Below are 21058 nucleotides of genomic sequence, written 5' to 3' on the forward strand. Positions count from 1 at the left end.
GCTAAGTGTAAATGCAAAGTATGTTTCACTGTTTATGATTAATAATATTCATCTTTTCTATAAATACTACTTACTGGAACATTAACAACAAGTACCAAAGGTTGATTAATTTTTGGACTTCAAGGATGCCAAGTAGCCTAATGATTTATTAGGGGTGTGTGTGTGCGTGCGTGTGTTCAAATCTGGAAAACTGTATACTTCAGGTTATAATTTAACCTTTAAAGAAACTGGCTTCAAGTAAAATAATGACTTACATTTAAGTTGAGACCCCCCCCATCTTCAATTAAATATATTACAAAAATTGGTTTGAGAGACTTTCCAAATATCGACTGAAATTAACACAGGGCTAAGATCAGGCCATATTTCAAAAATCTCATCCCTTACTGGGCATTTATTTTGGGCAATATATTAACCATTTTAAAAATATTTTTTATATGTTTTTTCCCAAGTATGACTACAATCTTACTCTCCCTTCTAAGCTAGTGATTCTTACCCTGGCTGCATGTCAGAATCACCTGAAGAGTTTTTAAAAAACACCAATGCCTAATTCCCATGTCTTCCTTCTGATGCAACTGGAATGGGGTGAACTCTAAGCATTGGTAATTTTTATGTAACTCTCAAGGTGATAACTGCTCTTGGTCATCAAATTCAAACGTCTAGCTATTATTAAAATGACAGGAAAAAATAAAGCATCACTTTTATTATCAATTTATTAGCAATTTGTAAAAAACAAATCTATTCTCTAAACAAGAAATCATAACAATATTATTCCAGATAAAGTTAAGTGTTAACAAAGTAAAAAGGAAAGCATGAGAATATTCATGCGAGTCATGGTGACTGAAATCAGGTTATCTTTTGAGGGGAAAAATAACCCAGATTAGAAATGAAACTGGGCAGACTTCCCATTCTGTGCAAAAATTGAAAATTTGAGATTGTGCACCAGTACATCCAGGAGTAACACAAAGCACTCCTTGAATCAAGGGTCATAAATAAACACTTGTCAGAGAAAATTAAAAGAAATTAATATCATCATAAAAATAGGAAATTACTTTCATATTCAACATACTGGTCAAACATTTTCTCACCAGAGAGCTTCTACCACAAGGATATTTAAAAGAATATTTAAAATTCACCACTCACTGTCTTGGCTATTAAACATATACTCTCAGAATGGTACTATCCAATGATAGTTACTGAACAAACAGAAGTGTTTCCTTTCCAAATGACAGGTATTTTAAAATGGTAGGTAAGATATCTTTGAGTTCAAAATTTAAAAGTCATTTAGTTTTGAACAAAAACACATTCCCTACCCCTGGGTATTACAGTTCACCAGCTTAATTCAGGGATTTAAAAATAGTGAATCAGGTTAGGCACAGTGGCTTACACCTATAATCCTGGGAGGATCACCTGAGGCCAGGAGTTTGAGGCCAGCCTGCACAACAAAGTAAGAGCCTCATCTTTACAATAAATAAATAAGCCAGCCAGCGAGCATAGTAGCATGTGCCTGTAGTCCTAGCTACTCGAGAGGCTGAGGCAGGAGGATTGCTTGAGGTCAGGAGTTCAAGACCAGCCTGCGCAACACAGCAATACCCTGTCCGTAAAAACAACAATACTTCCAAAAACCAGTGAATCAAAAGCTTTATAGCATTTGATTATATTATGCTTTATAGTAGGAGCCCGTAAAAAAAAACTATTCTTTTTGCACCAAGCTATAAGTACCCTGAAGTTAAGAACAAGGTCATAATAACCTGTGTTTCCCGCAGTGACCAGGAAAAAGCAGTGCATGGGTTAACACATTCCGTACCTACTATAATATGCATCATCCAAGGCACTTTACATTTATTTAATTCCACAATAAGCTTATAAATTAGGAATTATGATCTCCATTTTTCAAGAGAGGAAAGGTGACTTACTCAAAGAAATTTTTATTCAGATGGACTCACTCTTTTCAATACACTTTGTTTAGTTAACTTAAAAATTTTTTGTATTTTAAATTTTTGTGGGTACATAGTAGGTGTATATATTTAAAGGGTAATGAGATGTTTTGATACAGTCACGCAACGTGAAATAATCACATCATGGAGAATGGGGTATCCATCCCTTCAAGCACTTATCCTTTGTGTTACAAAGGATCCAATTACACTTTTAGTTATTTTAAAATGTATAATTATGGTATTAATGATAGTCACTGTTGTGCTATCAAATAGGTCTTATTCATTCTTTCTATTGTTTTTTGTACCTATTAACCGGTAACACCATCTCCCCAACCCCTCATTACCCTTTAGTAACAAGTTAACTTTAGTTAACTTCTTATTTAAAAAATGATCCCCAATTTATTTTATTTTCCACTGAGAAGTAACTACTTTGTGGGTAATCAAATAAATAGTTGCGAACTTGAACTCAAAAGTCACTAGTAAAATATTTGGTCAAAATAATTTAATTACAGATATACAAATGGCAAACAGGCATACGAAAGGGTACTCAGCACCACTGATGAGAGAAATGCAAATCAAAACTACAATGATACATCATCTCACCCCAGTTAAAATGGCTTATACTCAAAAGACAGGCAATAACAAGTGCTGGGAAGGATGTGGAGAAAATGGAACTCTCGTACACTGTTAGTGGGAATGTAAATCAGTAAAACCACTATGGAGAACAGTTTGGTGGTTCCTCAAAAAACTAAAAATAGAGCTATCATATGATCCAGCAATCCCACTGCTAGGTATATACCCAACAGAAAGGAAAACTGTACAAAGAGACATCTGCACTCCCACTTTTGTTGTAACACTATTCAAAACAGCCAAGATTTGGAAGCAACCTAAGTGTCTATAAACAGAAGAATGGATAAAGAAAATATGGTACATATATACAATGGAGTATTATTCAGCCATAAAAAAGAATGAGATCCTGTCATTTGCAAAATAATGTAATTATACTTTTACCCTGGACTTTTTATATTATGAGGAAATAACATTACATTTATTGGTTACCTGCAGTTGGTGAGGCATTTATACATGTTATATTATGCTATCTTATTTAATCCTCACAATAACCCAATAAAATATTCCTTTAGAGGAGGAAACGGTGACTCAGAAGTGCAGAGTCTTGCCTAAGGTCATACAAGTAAACAGAACACATCACTCACTTCTTATGAGAAGAAATCTCACTGTAAGTGATAACCCAACTGGCAGCTTTTCTTCTTAGAACATGTAATTTTCTCTTCGGGACTCCATCCTAAATATTTAATTTATATAATCATATTACTAGAGTATCTCAAATATTTATTTACATAATTAAAAGCACTCAAATCATAGGGCTCCAAAATGTATTTCAAAATAAGTTCTGTTAAAGTAATATATTTCTTAGTCACTTTGTGGTTTATTGCACTTCCGGAACCAGCTATTGATAAACTTCCTCTTTTTCTACAGAAACTATTTCAGTTTGCTAGAGGAACATTTTAAATCTGAATTGAACCACCCATTTTCCTTTCTTAGCCAAATCACCAAAATGTCCAGTTAGAACAAGAATTTAGCATTCTGCAAAAGAAGTTAACAGCTGAGGTAAGAAAATTTTCACACAATTTGGTTTGATCTTGCTTTATATAAAATTTATTTTAAAAACTGTCATTAGTGTTTTAAACTTAAACTCTGATAGTCTAAAGATGTCTATAACAGGTTTTTGTGGTTTTGTTGCATAGAATTAAAAAATACTCAGTTCAGCTTGCCTTAGAAAAATATTTTCACCTAGGTTTGTATAAGACCTTTTAAGTTTATTTAATCACACACACACACACACACACACACACACACACACACACACACACACATATATATTTTTTTTTGAGATAGAGTCTTGCTCTGTCTCTCAGGCTGGAGTGCAGTGGCACGATCTCAGCTCACTGCAACCTCCACCTCCTGGGTTCAAGCAATTCTCCTGCTTCAGCCTCTCAAGTAGCTCGGATTACAGGCGCCCACCACCACGCCTGGCTAATTTTTTTGTATTTTTAGTAGAGATGGGGTTTCACTATGTTGCCCAGGCTGGTCTCCTACTCCTGACCTTGGGTGATCCGCTTACCTCGGCCTCCCAAAGTGCTGGGATTACAGGAGTGAGCCACCACTCCCAGCCACAATCATATTTGTTAACCTTAGTTTTAGAATTAAAAAGAAACTATAGCCATGGCAGATAAAGCTAAGGGTTAGAAATAGAACTAGATTCCGCAGGCTATGACTGAATTTATAACCTCCAAAATATTAATTGTTAAAAGTTCTAATGTACTTTTTATAGAATTTTCCTGTACATAATATAATGCATACATTAAAATTTTTGTATCCCCTTTAGTTTGCATAGTAAGAATGGTCACCTTCACTTAATTTAGAAAGAAAAAGAAATCAGATGTGGTATTTGATTATTATTATTATACATGCTTTATTTTTTACATACAGATTTTATATTTAATAATGATGACATGAAAACATTATGGCTCATTTTAAAAGCTTACTAAGCCAAAAATGTTAGTCAATAATCAAACATGCATGCGTATATTAATATCATCTACGTGTTTATGTCACATTATCTGAGACTTTAGAACATAGTATAAGATAGAAGAAACCTACAGAATAAACAATAGAAAATTGTTAATATGCATAAAAGATGCTTGCTGTGGGTAAAATGGGCAAATAAAAACTGCAAAGAGTATTTTACATAGACTTGTAATTTCAGGGAATAATATGTTCATAGTGGGTGATATCCCATTTCAACACTTAATAAATATTCATGACTTTCTCTTAGAAGGATTTCTTCTAAGTAATTACTGTGGAAGTCAGAAAATAAAGATATTTATCTCTTTTTCAGATTAGGCTTGTCTATATAATTTTTCTACTTCTAATATTTAGTTTATTTCATTATGCATAAAGTCATAAAATTATATTAAATTTTTTTCACTGTCATATTTCATAAAATTAAAAAATTTCCCATCAATCCTTATGGTGTGTTTTTGTCATAGAATCCCATACTTTTTTTTTTTTTTTTTTTTGAGATGGAGTCTCCCTCTGTCACCCAGGCTGGTGTGCAGCGGCACCATCTTGGCTCACAGGCTCATTGCAACCTCCGCCTCCCAGGGTCAAGAGATTCTTCTGCCTCAGCCTCCTGAGTAGCTGGGATTACAGGCACCCACCACCACGCCTGGCTAATTTTTTGTATTTTTAGTAGAAACAGGGTTTCACCATGTTGGTCAGGCTGGTCTTGAACTCCTGACCTCAAGTGATTGGCCCACCTCGGCCTCCCAAAGTGCTGGGATTACAGGCAGGAACCACTGCGCCTGGTCCCATACATGTTTTTAAAGGGTTAGTCCCAAATCTAAAGTTTACTAGTAGTGCCTGTGTTTTCCAGCTAATTCCTACATAATTCTACTTAGAAGGAAACTTTAATTCTGATTAAGTTTGAATTGAGAAACATAAATCTGATGCCTTTCAATGTCCAAGCTTTAAAAAAAAATCACCACAAAATTTTCAGTAAACTTACTAAATATGACACTTTATAGAAACCATTCAAAATTCTTATAATAGTTTTCGTAGAATCAGGACTAAAATGGGTTTTCAGGTATTTCTTTCCTACCCTTTATCTAAGACTACCTACAAGTGTTATTTACATGTAATTCCCACCAACTCACATCTCCTTCCTTCATAAAGCATTTCTATTTCATAACTTTTCTATGAAAGGCAGTATAGCACATACAGTGAAATGTGATAGAAAGAAACGGTTCTGGCACAAGATTAGCATGATTTTTGTATTAGTGCCACTACTTAGAGCTGTGATACTGCCAAGTTACCCAACATCGTGGTGTCTCAGTTTCCTTATCTGTAGGATGAAAAAACCACCACCTAGCTAATTAAAATAGGATACTGCTTAGCCTTTGGTGGGTGCTCAGTAAATGGTCACTATCATGATACAAGATGGTCATCAAATACTTCCTATTGTAGTTGAAGGTCAATTTCTCTTTCCACTTTTCCTCAAGATGCAGAATGGCTGGTTTTTTCTTTTACGGTTTCAAAACTTCACTAGTTAGAGATAATACTACTGCTAAATTTTAATCTATTATATTTGCATCACAACTTTTATTATATCAAAGTAATTGATACAGCTATCTATACTTGTCTTTTGTCTAGGATATGCTCTCCAAATCTTGATTCTCTTTAAAAGATAATGGCATACTTCCTAACATATCCAACTTAACAGCATCAATTTTAAATGCTGGACCCTTTAAGTACTTATGCATTATATTTATAAGAACATGTCTATGGCCGGGCTCGGTGGCTCATGCCTATAATTCCAGCACTTTGGGAGGCCAAGGCGGGTGGGTCACTTGAGTCCAGGAGTTCAAGGCAAGCCTGGGTGACATGGTGAAACCCCATGTCTACAAAAAATACAAAAATTAGTTGGGCGTGGTGTAGTGCACCTGCAGTTTCTAACTTCTCTAGGGAAGCTGAGGTGTGAGGATCGCTTGAGCCCAGGAGGCAGAGGCTGCAGTGAGCTGAGATTGCACCACTGCACTGCAACCCGGGTGACAGAGTGAGATCCTGTCTCCAAACGGAAAAAAAAAAAAAAAAAGAAGATGTCTTATACACGGGGACTCCTGCTTCACTGTAACTGTCTTTAAAGTGTTTAAATTTATGTTTTTCTTTTTAAAATATTCTAAATATTCAGCAAAGAAAAAGAACCAAAATCACAGATTTAAACCTCAAAGTGCCAGCCTATAATAATGAGTAAAAACCGGCATATGAGGGCTGACAAATTTGCTTGAGCAGCAGACTAAGGGATTTCTGGAAAACTCTATATAAAACGTACACGGGTACATGGGTTCTTTGGAATAATTGCTAGGTATGCTTCTGGATAGTGTCAGGGAAAAAAAAAGGGAGAGGATGGTAAGGATACTCACAGCAGACAGGAGAGCCTGAAATGAAAGGTAAATGAATTTGAAAGGATAGTTCATTCGGTCCTCCATTTTAGAAAGCAAGCTCCTCTTTACTGTCTCCCTGCACTCACAAACACAGGCCAGCCACAACAGAGCAGCATTTTGCCGTTGCTTCTTTCATCTACTTCAATCATCTCCCCCCACCCCCAACTTCATTTTGCCTACTTCAATCATCTACACTGTCTTCTTGCTAATTATATAACCACTGCTTTTTTTTTCACCTGTTTATTAACTTTTCTTCTTTTCTGTATCTTCTCTAGTCAATTGACCTTCCTCTTTTCTGTTTGCTGCTTCCTAGAGTTTTTGTTTCTTCTCTTTTGTGTTATTTTGTATTTCTTTGCATTGCCTTTTATATTATTCTAAATCTTCTTCTCCTTTTTATTCCCCTGCCCAATATTGTTCTTTACCTACAGAAACAATGTTGGTACTTCAGGTACACACCACTTACATATTTTAAAATGTGTATGCTAAATAACCTTCCACACTGGTAGTAACGCTGGCCTCATTACCTCTGGGAAAAAAGTCAGTTTTTTCCACTACCATATTCCCTACTTATTCCTCTTTTAAATCTTTCTTCTCCTTCTCTGGACTACACTGAATTGCCATCATAGAATTCTAATACAGTTTCTAGTATTCTGATGTGGCAGATCCTAGGAGGATAAAAAGCTAACTGAAGAGTGGTAGAAAGTGTTAGGATAGGCAAAAAATGGAATTTGGTTTTAATATTGCCATAACCGTTAACTGACAAGTGAAAATCTCATACATGGAGGGTTCCACCAGCTTACTACTGACAGTAGAGGATAGGAGCTTATCAAAATTGATCTTACAAACTAACCTGGGTTTAAAATTATGTTCCTGTTTGGGCCCTGTCCTTCTCTAATGCCTTTTTCAGCTAACTGAAAAGAGGAACCGTATGGTTTCCTTATTTTAAGCAAAGTCACAAAAGAGGAAACATTCATGGCTTATATTTTCTGATGCTTTGCATAGCATTAAAACAGATTTTTAAAATGAAATTCTGAAGAGAATAACATTTTCTAAAGAAGTCCCCCCGCCTTTTTTTGTAATCTATAAGAATAATGGGTAAGAACTGCATGGATGATGACCATCCAGAGATTATTCAAATCCCTATATCTATGCCAAAAGTGTTCAAATTTTCCCTTTTAAATCTTTTGCAAAATGGATAAAAAGCAGAATTTATTAACTCAGATTTCACTGCCTCTGCTTATTTTCTGGTAGAAGTACTAGTAAAAAGCAAAAACTAAAATATAAAGGAATCAAGAAGCCCAATACAGGTTAAATGTTTACTGTGCTCCTAATATATAAGGCATTAACTACAAATAAATCAAAATATAAAAACATGAGGCAATAAAGGGTAGCAGAAAGAATGTATGCTTTGGAATCAGGTGGCCCTGGGTACAAACTCCCAATCTGTCACTTAGAGTGGTATAACATCAGGCAAACTGCTTAACTCATTTGACGCTGTCTCTTTATCTGTAAATAAGGGATCCCTTTACCTTCCTTATAAAGTCATTTGAAGGTTCTGTGAAATAAAGTATGCAAAATTGGGATAGTACAACACATAATATGCTCTAGATAAGTATTTTTCTTTCTCCTTTCTGCCTTCTTCAAGGTTCTTTATAATCTTGTTCAAGGAAGTAGGTATAGGAAAATGTGAAAAGTAAACACAATTACTTAAGAGAATAGAAGTGTGAGTGAGATACATACATGAATTATGTAAGGAACCATAAAAACAATAAATGAGAGCTAGGGGGAATTCAGTAAATGACTGATCTGTTTGGGCTGTAGTCAGTCACAGAGAACTTGGGTTAAGAAGGGGAATTTAAACTGAGGTCTGAAAGATGAGGACAGATTCAGATATGCAGCCAGAAAGAGGAAGAGGCCAGGTCTGGAAGAAAAATAAAAAAAAGAACACCCTTGAGAAGGGTAAAAAACAGCATAAAAGTGTCTGTTTAGCAGGAAAAAAGCGTGTGTTTAGAAAGTATGCAAGGTGGGAAAGGGATGCATTTGGCTGGATAAGAAGTTTCAGTCATGATACGTGAATCTGGACTGGTTAACTCAAGCCAGAAGGAAGAAAACTCAATTTAGAAGTTTTATCTTAACAGGCCAGGCGTGGTGGCTCATGCCTGTAATCCCAGCATTTTGGGAGGCTGAGGCGGACAGATCACTTGAGGTCAGGAGTTCGAGACCGGTCTGGACAACATGGTGAAACCCTGTCTCTACTAAAAATACAAAAATTAGCCAGGTGTGGTAGTGTATGCCTACTGTAGTCCCAGCTACTCGGGAGGATGAGGCACAAGAATCGCTTGAACCCAGGATGTAGAGGTTGCAGCGAGACAAGATCATGCCACTGCACTCCAGCCTGGGTGACAGAGCGACTGTCTCCAAAAAAAAAAAAAAAAAAGAAAAAGGAAGTTTTATCTTAACAGAAATTAAACCCTCAAGCAAGGCAGTAGTAACCTGATCATGCACGCTTTTAAGATTAATTCAGCAGTGTGCAGGAGAGTTCAAAGGAGAACTGTTTTAAAATTTAGGCTTGAATTATTCGTATAGGGGAAAAAATCACATATCTTTTCTTCTACTAAAACAGGGCCATTTATCATCACTGTGTACCAAGTGGTAGAGGAGTAAGCAATGATATGCTGTTTAGATATGCTGAAAAGGTAATTTGTAAAACCTTTATTGCACCTTCCAACAGAACATCAAATCTCTCTAAATATAGGCTTATGAGTCAGAAGAACTATAGTTTCTAATCATGTATACCAGTATCTAACACCCTAAGATTTTCTATTCCCTAATGTTAAGAGATAACCAAATAGTTGCCATTGTGTTTGATGATGTGCAAAACAAGTATATTATACCAAAAGTTGCAAATTGTCTCAGTAGAACTCCTCACTTTAGAGGAAAGGCAATTGAGAACAGGAAAGGTTAAGCAACTAGTTCTCATGGTTAGACAGGTAGTTAGATGGGAGAGGTAGAACTGAAACTTAACTCTCCAAGTTTTAGCATCTACCACATCCCAGAAAAAGCCCTATCTGCCAAACTTTCATATGTGCCTTATTTTCCTGTGCCCACATTGTTGCTCTCCCTGGCTGGAAATTTAATTAGTTCTTACAGACTTTTAAAATTCAGTTCAAGCTTTACTTCACTGAAGCCTTCCCAGGCTAGGTTAACTTCTCTGTACATCTCCTGCATACTTTTATGAGAAAGCTTATCAAATTATTGTAATTGGGCCAGGCGTGGTGGCTCACACCTGTAATCCCAGCACTTTGGGAGGCCAAGGCGGGCAGATCACCTGAGGTCAGTTCTCGAGCAGCCTGGCCAACACAGTGAAACCCCGTCTGTGCTAAAAAATACAAAAATAGGCCAGGCGTGGTGATGTGTACCTGTAATCCCAGCTACTTGGAGGCTGAGAGAGGAGAATCAGTTGAACCCGGGAAGCGGAATTTGCAGTGAGCCCAGATTGTGCCACTACACTCCAGCCTGGGTGACAGAGTAAGACTGTCTTGAAAAAAAAAAAATTATTGTAATTATTTTTTAGCGTTTTTCTTTCTTCTTTTTATTTAGAGATGGGATCTTACTATGTGGTCCATGCTGTTCTTGAACTCCTGGCCTCAAACGATCCTCCCATCTTGGCTTCCCAAAGTGCTGGGATTACAGGAATGAGCCACTACGCCTGGCCTTTACTGTTTGCTTCTATCACTAGAATCTGAAACACTTAAAGGCAGTGACTATCTTTTTTTTTTTTTTTTTTAATCTCCTAAACCTAGAACAGAGCTCCACACAAATGTGGCATTTACCAGTAGATGAATGAAAGCGGCAGCAGGACTACTTGACCAACTGGATTGAATTTACTCCACCAGATTCAGAGATCACTCTAGGATTTTAAGCCTAGGACTCTGAGTTGAATGGAATTCTTTAAAAATATGCAATATTAACATAAGGCTACCATGCTACAGAGACACTGAGGATGCTTCAAAGATTACTAATAGACTCTGTGCCTAAGAAACTTAGTGGTACCATTAACAGATACAGAGAAGTTGGGAGAAGAGTCAGTTGTCAGTTGTGAGGGTAAAAATGAACTCCATTTTAAATATGTTGAATTTGCTGATAGTGGGAGATATCTATATCTATATCTATGTCTATCTATCTATCTATATAAAATATGGAAAAATCCACCAAGAAGTCACACAAATAGAATTAGGACGAAGAAGATGTAGGCTGGAGGTACAGGTTTAGGAATTGTGGCATAAAGCTGAGAACTAAAATCTTACAGAATCAGGAACAAAGAAAAGTAGGTAAGGGTGAGGACTGAATATCAATTAACCATATTTAGGAGGCAGAAGAAAAAGAGCTAGTGAGAGTAACATGAAAGGAAGACTGATTACAAAAAGCTACTTGAATATTAGTGAAGGAACAGTAGTGTCTAATGTGGTCAAGGAGGGGAGGGGAGAGAAGAAATAAAGAACAATTAGATTAGGTAACAGATGATCACTGGTGTTCTTCAAGGCAGGAGAATCAATATATTTCTAGTAGAAAATGGTGAAAAAAGGTAGAGAACACATGGATCCAGCATATAGAGCCTATGCGTTTTGAGAAGTATGACTAAGTGAAGTACTGAAATATAATGAAGCTAGAGGGGCAGCAGAGCCAAGTACAGAACTTGTATTAATAAAAGAAGAGAGATCACTGCTTATGAGGTCCAAATGCTGTATGATGGGTTAGAGTATATCCAAGAGTTGTTACACCAAACCTACAGTGTATCAAGTCTAAATTAGGAATAATAACTACTAATCAACTACTACTAATTAGGAATAATGTCTACCTACTTTATGCCAGGAATCATAATGAAAAGTCAAATTTTTAACTAGACACCAATGACGCCTAACTGTCTTTCTCTTTCATTATAAACCCGCTATAGATAACGAGGAAATATTCTGAAATGGATCCCAAATATTTCATCTTAATTTTGTTTTGTGGACACCTGAACAATACATTTTTTTCAAAGACAGAGACAATTACAACAGAGAAGCAGTCACAGCCTACCTTATTCACATCATCAATGTCACATGTATTGGCTAATTCTCAAAACACAACAGGGAATCCTTTGGGTCAACCAACACAATTCAGCGACACTTTTTCTGGACAATCAATATCACCTGCCAAAGTCACTGCTGGACAACCAACACCAGCTGTCTATACCTCTTCTGAAAAACCAGAAGCACATACTTCTGCTGGACAACCACTTGCCTACAACACCAAACAACCAACACCAATAGCCAACACCTCCTCCCAGCAAGCCGTGTTCACCTCTGCCAGACAACTACCATCTGCCCATACTTCTACCACACAACCACCAAAGTCATTTGTCTATACTTTTACTCAACAATCATCATCTGTCCAGATCCCTTCTAGAAAACAAATAACTGTTCATAATCCATCCACACAACCAACATCAACTGTCAAAAATTCACCTAGGAGTACACCAGGATTTATCTTAGATACTACCAGTAACAAACAAACCCCACAAAAAAACAATTATAATTCAACAGCTGCCATACTAATTGGTGTACTTCTGACTTCTATGTTGGTAGCTATAATCATCATTGTACTTTGGAAATGCTTAAGGAAACCAGTTTTAAATGATCAAAATTGGGCAGGTAGATCTCCATTTGCTGATGGAGAAACCCCTGACATTTGTATGGATAACATCAGAGAAAATGAAATATCCACAAAACGTACATCAATCATTTCACTTACACCCTGGAAACCAAGCAAAAGCACACTTTTAGCAGATGACTTAGAAATTAAGTTGTTTGAATCAAGTGAAAACATTGAAGACTCCAACAACCCCAAAACAGAGAAAATAAAAGATCAAGTAAATGGTACATCAGAAGATAGTGCTGATGGTTCAACAATTGGAACTGCTGTTTCTTCTTCAGATGATGCAGATCTGCCTCCACCACCTCCCCTTCTGGATTTGGAAGGACAGGAAAGTAACCAATCTGACAAACCCACAATGACAATTGTATCTCCTCTTCCAAATGATTCTACTAGTCTCCCTCCATCTCTGGACTGTCTCAATCAAGACTGTGGAGATCATAAATCTGAGATAATACAATCATTTCCACCGCTTGACTCACTTAACTTGCCCCTGCCACCAGTAGATTTTATGAAAAACCAAGAAGATTCCAACCTTGAGATCCAGTGTCAGGAGTTCTCTATTCCTCCCAACTGTGATCAAGATCTTAATGAATCCCTGCCACCTCCACCTGCAGAACTGTTATAAATATTACAACTTGCTTTTTAGCTGATCTTCCATCCTCAAATGACTCTTTTTTCTTTATATGTTAACATATATAAAATGGCAACTGATAGTCAATTTTGATTTTTATTCAGGAACTATCTGAAATCTGCTCAGAGCCTATGTGCATAGATGAAACTTTTTTTTAAAAAAAGTTATTTAACAGTAATCTATTTACTAATTATAGTACCTATCTTTAAAGTATAGTACATTTTACATATGTAAATGGTATGTTTCAATAATTTAAGAACTCTGAAACAATCTACATATACTTATTACCCAGTACAGTTTTTTTTCCCCTGAAAAGCTGTGTATAAAATTATGGTGAATAAACTTTTATGTTTCCATTTCAAAGACCAGGGTGGAGAGGAATAAGAGACTAAGTATATACTTCAAGTTTTAAATTAATACCTCAAGTATTAAATAAATATTCCAAGTTTGTGGGAATGGGAGATTAAAATGCATGTTTGAGAATAGAGAAATTTTCTTCTTAGTTTCATTGCAAAGAGTAAAACAAACATGTTAAAACATCAACTGAAGGGTTGGGTTAGGAACATTTACCCTGAAAAAAATATGAGGATGCATCATAAAATGTAAATATTTTCCTATCATGTTGGGGGGGCACAAATTTTAAAACTGGCATCTTTACAAGTTTCTTCTTTATAAACACCCAAACAAAATCAAGTTTTATAAAGCAAAAAAAAGGAAAAGAAGACTATGGCTTCATTCTAGATACGGGTGACTTTGGGTGATTTTTTTTTCAGGAAAAGAGACTATCAAAACACAGATGATTCTCAACTTTTTACTAAACTTATACTTTCTGATGCTATCCACTCTTAAATCACCTTTCTTACACAGAATTTCATCTTTATCCATTATCTGACAATCGGTAAGTCTGAGTTATTAGAGTAGGAATGGGCCCAATCTTTGTCAAAGTCAAGAGTGGTCATCAGCCTATACTTTTGGGGATGCCAGCCTTTGTCTGCAGAAGTGCTCCTTTGCCCAACAAGCACATATTCTTCCTCATTAGTCCCATCTAACTCCAGGGGGAAACAAGCACTTAGAATAAAATGGTAGCCCAGTCTTGGAGAATCACTCATAGTTCTGGGATTTTCAGAATAGAACATAGCATTTATTCATAGCACTGGCATTCATGACATTAACAAAGCTCCATATTTAATAAGAACCAGTAGGGTTTTGGACACAGGAATTTTACATACAATGTTTTTCCTAAAATCTTTCAAGCCACCTTTACTGACCATTATTTTTTTAATCTATAGAAACACTTCCTTGAGCTTCTTACTTTTCCTGAATAAGCATGATACTTATTGCCATATTACATCTTTTGTCTTCCTCATTAAAAAGTTTCTTTCATGTATTCTTCAAAGTTAGTACTTTTGTTCAAGACAGAGTCTCACTCTGTCGCCCACGCTGGAGTGCAGTGGCATGATCTTGGCTCACTACAACCTCCACCTCCCACGTTAAAGGGGTTCTCCTGCCTCAGCCTACTGAGTAGCCGGGACTACAGGCGTGCACCACCACGCCTGGCTAATTTTGGTATTTTTTTTTTAGTAGAGATGGGGTTTCACCATATTGGCCAGGCTGGTCTTGAACTCTGACCTCGTGATCCACCTGCCTCGGCCTCTCAAAGTGCTGGGATTACAGCCGTGAGCCACCGTGCCCGGCCCAAACTTAGTACTTTTAAAGCTAATTTCCCCAGCAGCAATCTGGAGTTGAGAATTTCCTATTATTCTTTTTAATTTTAAGAATTTTTGTTATGGTAAATAAGATATGTTTTTATACTTGGCCAAGTCTTTGACATGCCTTAAATCATCGTAACTGTTCTCATTTTACATTTATGACAGTTACTTAATGGGCTCGTTCCACATTTTTGCCCCTTTTTACCACCTTCTTTCCTGAAAGAAATACAGGGAAAAATAGGGAAATACCAATTTTCTTAGATTAAACGGGAGCTGATTAGCTGACCATAGTGTTGTCTGATATCTTTAAGTACTTTTAAAGGGAGGTTTTCTCTTTCTGTTCTTTGTATAACAGGACAGACTACTGGCAGCAGCCGGGTTTTTATGTTGTCTTTTTTCCTTTTATTTTTTTTAAAGAAATTCTTTGCTGGGGGAAGAATAATTCACATTTAACTGCATGTAATTTTCCCCAGTGAGGTCAGTGGAAGCTGAGCAGCCAAACAGTGGCAATCCTTGCTTAATCAGCAGGAAGAGATACAAACTAATAAATGCAGGACAGAAGAAAATGCTGGAACAAAGAAAAATCTTTTAGAGAAAAGATTAAAGAACTAAGATCCAGAAGAGAAAGTTTATTTCATGAATACTGCAAAAGAATAAGGCACAGGGGAATAAAAGGTAGATTAAAGTTCACACCACATACTAGTGGTGCTCTTAACCAAAATAGCATTAACCAGAGTCAGACACAACCCTGAAGACCATTTGGTTCAACTCCTTTTGTTTGTTAACTACCGAGAAAACAGGACCAGAGAAAGTAAGTGATGTGCTTAGAAGTGGTATTAAAAGCTGAGTTTGCTCCCTGACTATTGGTTCAACACTCTTTTCACTAATATAGGACCAAAGAGCACCTACACCATGCACTGAAACATACATATATCACATAAGTCTTCTATTTGGTGTCAGTGGTGAGGGACACAAATGAATTAGATGAGGGTGATCTTTAACTGTTGTTCTTACTTAATTCTGATCAAAAAGTAAAGTAGCACCTTTGGGAACCTATAACTAAAACACTGTGGTACCGGTATATGACTAAACAAACAGATCAATGGAACAGAAGAAAAAGTCCAGAAATAAATATCAAATCAGTGGAAACAAGCATTGGAACAATTGGATAGACATCTGGAAAAAAGAAAAAATTTGATCCATACTTCACACTATATTGGAACACCAAGGACCAGAGTTCTAAATATAAACCATGAAATTATACAAGTAATAGAAGAAAATATGAGTGAATTCCTTTATAATCTGAAAGCGGGAAAAAACCTTCCTAGCTGAGACTCAAAATCCAGAGGCAATAAAAAGGGAAATCAAATTATATGAAACTTTTAAATATCACACACATGCAAGTGTGCATTACACACAGACACACACACCTCACCATAATAAAGCCAAAAGACAAATGGCAAACTGGAAAAAAAAATTAAAACTTAAATCAAGACAAAGTGCTAATACCTCTAAAATTTAAAATGCTCCTAATATGGGGCAGGAAGGGGAAGACCCAAAACACAACTTTTAATAGTGCAAAACATTAAAAAGACAGTTACAGGAGCAAACATTTAAATGGTCTTTAAACATATGTAAAGACATATACTCCCCCTCATAATTACAGAGATGCATTTAAAATTAGATGGAGATACTTGCCTATCAGATGGACAATAAATCCCAAAGTTCAACAACAAAGTATACAGTGAGGCTGTATAGAACTCGACACCACGATACACTGTTGGTGGGACTGCAAAATGGTATAATCAATGGAGAGGAATTTAGTAATGTCTGGAAAAATTCCAAATGCATTTACCCTTTTACCCAGCAATCCTACTTCTAGGAATCTTTTTCAAAGATTTACTGGCAAACATATAAAATTATTTAGGTACAAGGGTATTCACTGTGGCATTATTCGTAACAGCAAAAGTCTGAAAAACCCAGATGTCCACCAATAGGGGACTGGTTGAATAAGCCATGGTACATTCCCAAATGGAGTACTATGGATCAAACAGTGAATCATACAGATACCTATATACTGATATGGAGTAACACTCAAGATACAGTAAGAAAAGAAGAACAAGTTATCTAACAGTATGTATATATGTCACCTTTTATATTAGAAGGCGGGATAAGAACATACCATACATATGCTTACATTTTTTTTAGGTTTTCAAAAAGAAATGTTAATGATACAACGAAAAACTAATAAAAACAGTTACTAATAGGAGAAGGAAGGAAATAGGATGGAAAAGACAGAGAAGCAAGATTTATCTGAATATACATTGTTATATATATAATTTTGACTTGTGATCCTGAAAAGCTGAAAACTGAAACAAAGTTTATATCAAGTTGGTGATATAAAAATACACAGAAAAGAATTATTTCACATTGCATTAGAACACAGAATTTACTATACACTTTTAGTAAAATAAAGCAAGCAGAGCTACAAACAAATTTTAAACTTTATTCGGTAGTCTATAATCTAATTGTAGCAATCAATACTGGTATTATTTTGAAATTATTGTGAGATGATGCAAATGAGCAATTATGTCAATGATATGAGGAATCACTTATAGAAAATATGGGGGACAGAAGAACAAATTAAATCTTCCCAAAGAGTCAAAGAGAAAACTCCAAGATGAGAGACATTTTAGGAAATAATTGACTGAGTTTTGGCAACAAGCCAGTGGCATAAAGAAAAAAAGGAGTAGGGAGGTGGGCAAAGAAACTGATTCATTTGGATTTTGACTTGGTAATTTCTATGTTGTTGTTTCTTTCATGCTTTTAAAATACTTTATTGAGTACTCTCAGTTGTATTCAGCAGGAAAATCAGTCTAAATAGCCAACCATATTACCAAAAATAAACAATATCTGACTCTCAAGCATAGCAAATGTTATCTATAATAATGGAAAACTGAAACCACTGATTAGCATGGGATAGCTATTCCTTGGCAGATGCTTTGTGATACCTTTCACAATGTTGGGGTAATATATCCTAGGACACAAAAGAATACGTAAATTAATTTACTGCTTAATCTAGAATGTAAAAGTTGCCTAACTATCATTACTGACCTAGACAGACTAATAGAAAATGTAATGAGTCTGAATAATATTTAAAATAAGTTGTAACACATACTTATGCCTCTAAAAAATATTCTTTTTTTGAGTAACAGTAATACAGTATTATTTTATTTCATGAGAATTTCTTTTATTTATTTATTTATTTATTTTTTATTATACTTTAAGTTTTAGGGTACATGTGCACAACGTGCAGGTTAGTTACATATGTATACATGTGCCATGCTGGTGTGCTGCACCCAGTGTAAGAGATTGTTAGAATTCAAATATATTGAAATGATCTCCCTTTTTCTTTTTGAGAATTTTACAATAATCTTTGAATAATATGAAGCAATTTGGTATGTCCCAAACTTGAAATGAGAAACACTGCCACTACTATTGCACTGGAATTTTCTATTATATACAACAGAAACTAAACTTGATACAGCCTAAACCCAAATTCATTTGAATCCATTAATGAAGTAACATGTCCTTTCTTTCAAACAAAAGTACTGTTAAGTGTAATGAAAATGCATAATTCTACTTCTACACTGACTTAATGAGGTTTCCTAAAATTAAGAGATTTAAGTGGTCGGTAAATTGACCCTCAGTCACATCTTTAGAAGTGCAGCAGTGTATATATGAGCTTAAATAGAACTCTAAATGTCAATGCGTTCCCTATTTCCACAATATTGCTGAATGTAGTATTTTTAACACATTATTTTAAGCACTATGATTGATGGCTGGTTTCCTAAATCCACAGTAAGAATCCAATTGAGAGTTCAACTGAACCCTCAAAGTAAAGTGGCAATAAAGCACCCAATCAACAATAAATTTCTATGTTGCGGACTCTTAAAATGCAGATACTTTTCAAGGAACATTAGTTTTACACAAAAGGTGGCTCCTAGAGTATAGTTTCTCTTGTAAGAAAATAAACTTCGAATTTTAATACAACAAATTCTATTTGTGGTATAATCTAAATAATGCTAATATAATTTAGAGAAAAACAAAGGATTTAGTAACAAGGCATAAAGAGACTTTCCTTACACATAACATGCTAAATATTACTCGTTTTTAAATGGTGCCACTTGGTAACGAAAATACCGTAACTTTATTTGCTTTCTTTAAACTTGCCATTCTGGAAATCAGATTTGTGTTTTAACAGATTTACACAAGCAGTCCACTGAAGAGTGGAGCAAAATTTATCATAAATCTGATCTCACTTTATAAAACTCATGATGAAAAATTTTCCTTTTATATTATTTCATGTAATTTTAAAACTATAAACTACTTTCCCAGAAAGATGAAATGTGCAACACTCTGAAATCACCTAAATTGATACTGCTATTCTTAAAACATAAAATCAAATAAATGGTCATTCATACAGCACCAAAAATGTCTTTGGAAAAAACAATACTCATATCCACTTACCACCCAAGGTTGCATAAAGAAAAAAAACTTTAACTCCAAATATATAAAATAAAACATGTTTATTTTACATAGGAACTGATAATCTGAAGTATAAGATGCTAATTTCCAAATGTATCCTGGCTTGTGTGTAGCCTTGGTCAAATGATCATTGTATCAGAAAGATAAAGAAAAAATAATCGTATTTCAGTACTTCTATACATCCTAAAAGGGAAGACGGAACACTTAAGTGGTTGATAAATTTGAAAAGCTGATTAAACATAATAATCACCATGTTGGGGGAAGACATAAAAGTCATAAAACAGATTTTTTATAATATTAAAAAAGTGACATGAAAATTATACAATTTTAGAAAGGAATATAAAAAGGCAGGAGTTAAAAAATAGTGGGACTAATATCATAGAAAACTATCCATGAGGAAGGTCAAATTTATTTTCAACATGTAAAAAGGATAAAGAGTAGAGGTATTTTAAAAATTCACAGATTCTTAATGAGGGAAACGTTAAAATATGGAACCCAATCTCAGACAAATACATAGAAAGGAGTAAGGGCCAACTCTCATGCATAAGGTATCCCATCCTATAGCAAATCAGATATATAGGTACGCTTGATGCCACAAATTTTTTTTAAAATTGTCCATTTTGTTGCGTGTGCACCTCTTGCCATAAATTTGAGTCAGCACCAGCGACAGCTCTGCAGTCCTCCTATGTGGTACTGATCAGGTGGTTGCAGAGCTTCAGCTCACAGCAACACAATGCAGCTGAGCAGGCAAGCACAGCTCACAGCCAGAAACAGTTCCGACTCTACAGAACAAGACGACCTTTAAGTTTCCCAGAGAAAATGAGATGCTGATGTTGAAGACGACACCACGGTAAGATGTTATTTAAATCAGTAAAAGGCTGACTTTGGAATCTTTTTCCTTTTTCTTTTAAGAAAAAGTCAACGTTAGGATTAAATATATATTCAATAGCAAGTGCATGCACCAGAAATTTGCTGCAGTGTCAGTTGAGGGATATTTTTTATACATTCAGTCACTTTGTAAATATACATATTGTTTTCCTTTAAAATGGGCACTGAAATATACAGAAAAAAATCACTTTATAAAATGTGAGGTTTATAGGTACTGTGTTGGTCTGGATTTTTCAAGTGCTTTTTACAAAGATATATTTATCCTACAAACATACAGATAAAATTTCGAAGAACTGCTTTAATATCTAAATAAAATCTACCCTATATACACACATTGAATTACATTACTGCAGAGATTAAAAAAAAAAGACACGACAGCCATTTTTTCTCATCTGAGTATGAAAGCATATCATCAAAAATAGTAATAGCCTACAACTGCAACTATTTATTTGCAAAGAATGCTATTTTATCATATTAAGGCTCTAGAAAGATAAATAAGAAAGAATATGGTTAGAAAAGGGGGGAGGGAGAGAGAAAATAAAGGAGAAAATGCAGGAGAGAGTAGGGAGAGAGTCTCTCTCTACCACATAGCCCAATTGAAGGATTAAGCATTTGGACTATAAATGA

General features: G+C 35.4%; 3 protein-coding genes across 20 annotated transcripts in view; 2 read left to right on the forward strand and 1 right to left on the reverse strand.

Moving 5' to 3' along the window:
- NF1 (neurofibromin 1) overlaps positions 1-21058 on the reverse strand; it is a 278753-nt gene that overhangs the window by 56374 nt on the left and 201321 nt on the right. The window lies entirely within an intron of this gene.
- Positions 1000-13649, forward strand: EVI2B (ecotropic viral integration site 2B). Of its 2 annotated transcripts, XM_034943243.3 has the most exons (3): positions 1000-3563; positions 9582-9654; positions 11913-13649. In XM_034943243.3, exons 2-3 carry the CDS (start codon positions 9631-9633, stop codon positions 13278-13280), a joined length of 1392 nt encoding a protein of 463 aa, XP_034799134.1. In that variant the 5' UTR covers positions 1000-3563; positions 9582-9630; the 3' UTR covers positions 13281-13649. The 2 variants fall into 2 exon arrangements, with proteins under 2 accessions (XP_034799134.1, XP_008962599.2); XM_008964351.6 differs by lacking the exon at positions 9582-9654 and having other exon boundaries at positions 3504-3563.
- Positions 14198-21058, forward strand: part of OMG (oligodendrocyte myelin glycoprotein) — a 31301-nt gene continuing 24440 nt past the window's right edge. Inside the window, exon 1 of the mRNA XM_003811982.5 lies at positions 14198-20393. The gene's annotated coding sequence lies outside the window, so the exon portion shown is untranslated. The remainder of the gene's footprint in view (positions 20394-21058) is intronic.

Source organism: Pan paniscus, chromosome 19 (assembly GCF_029289425.2).
Source record: "Pan paniscus chromosome 19, NHGRI_mPanPan1-v2.0_pri, whole genome shotgun sequence".
Taxonomy (NCBI): Eukaryota; Metazoa; Chordata; class Mammalia; order Primates; family Hominidae; genus Pan; species Pan paniscus.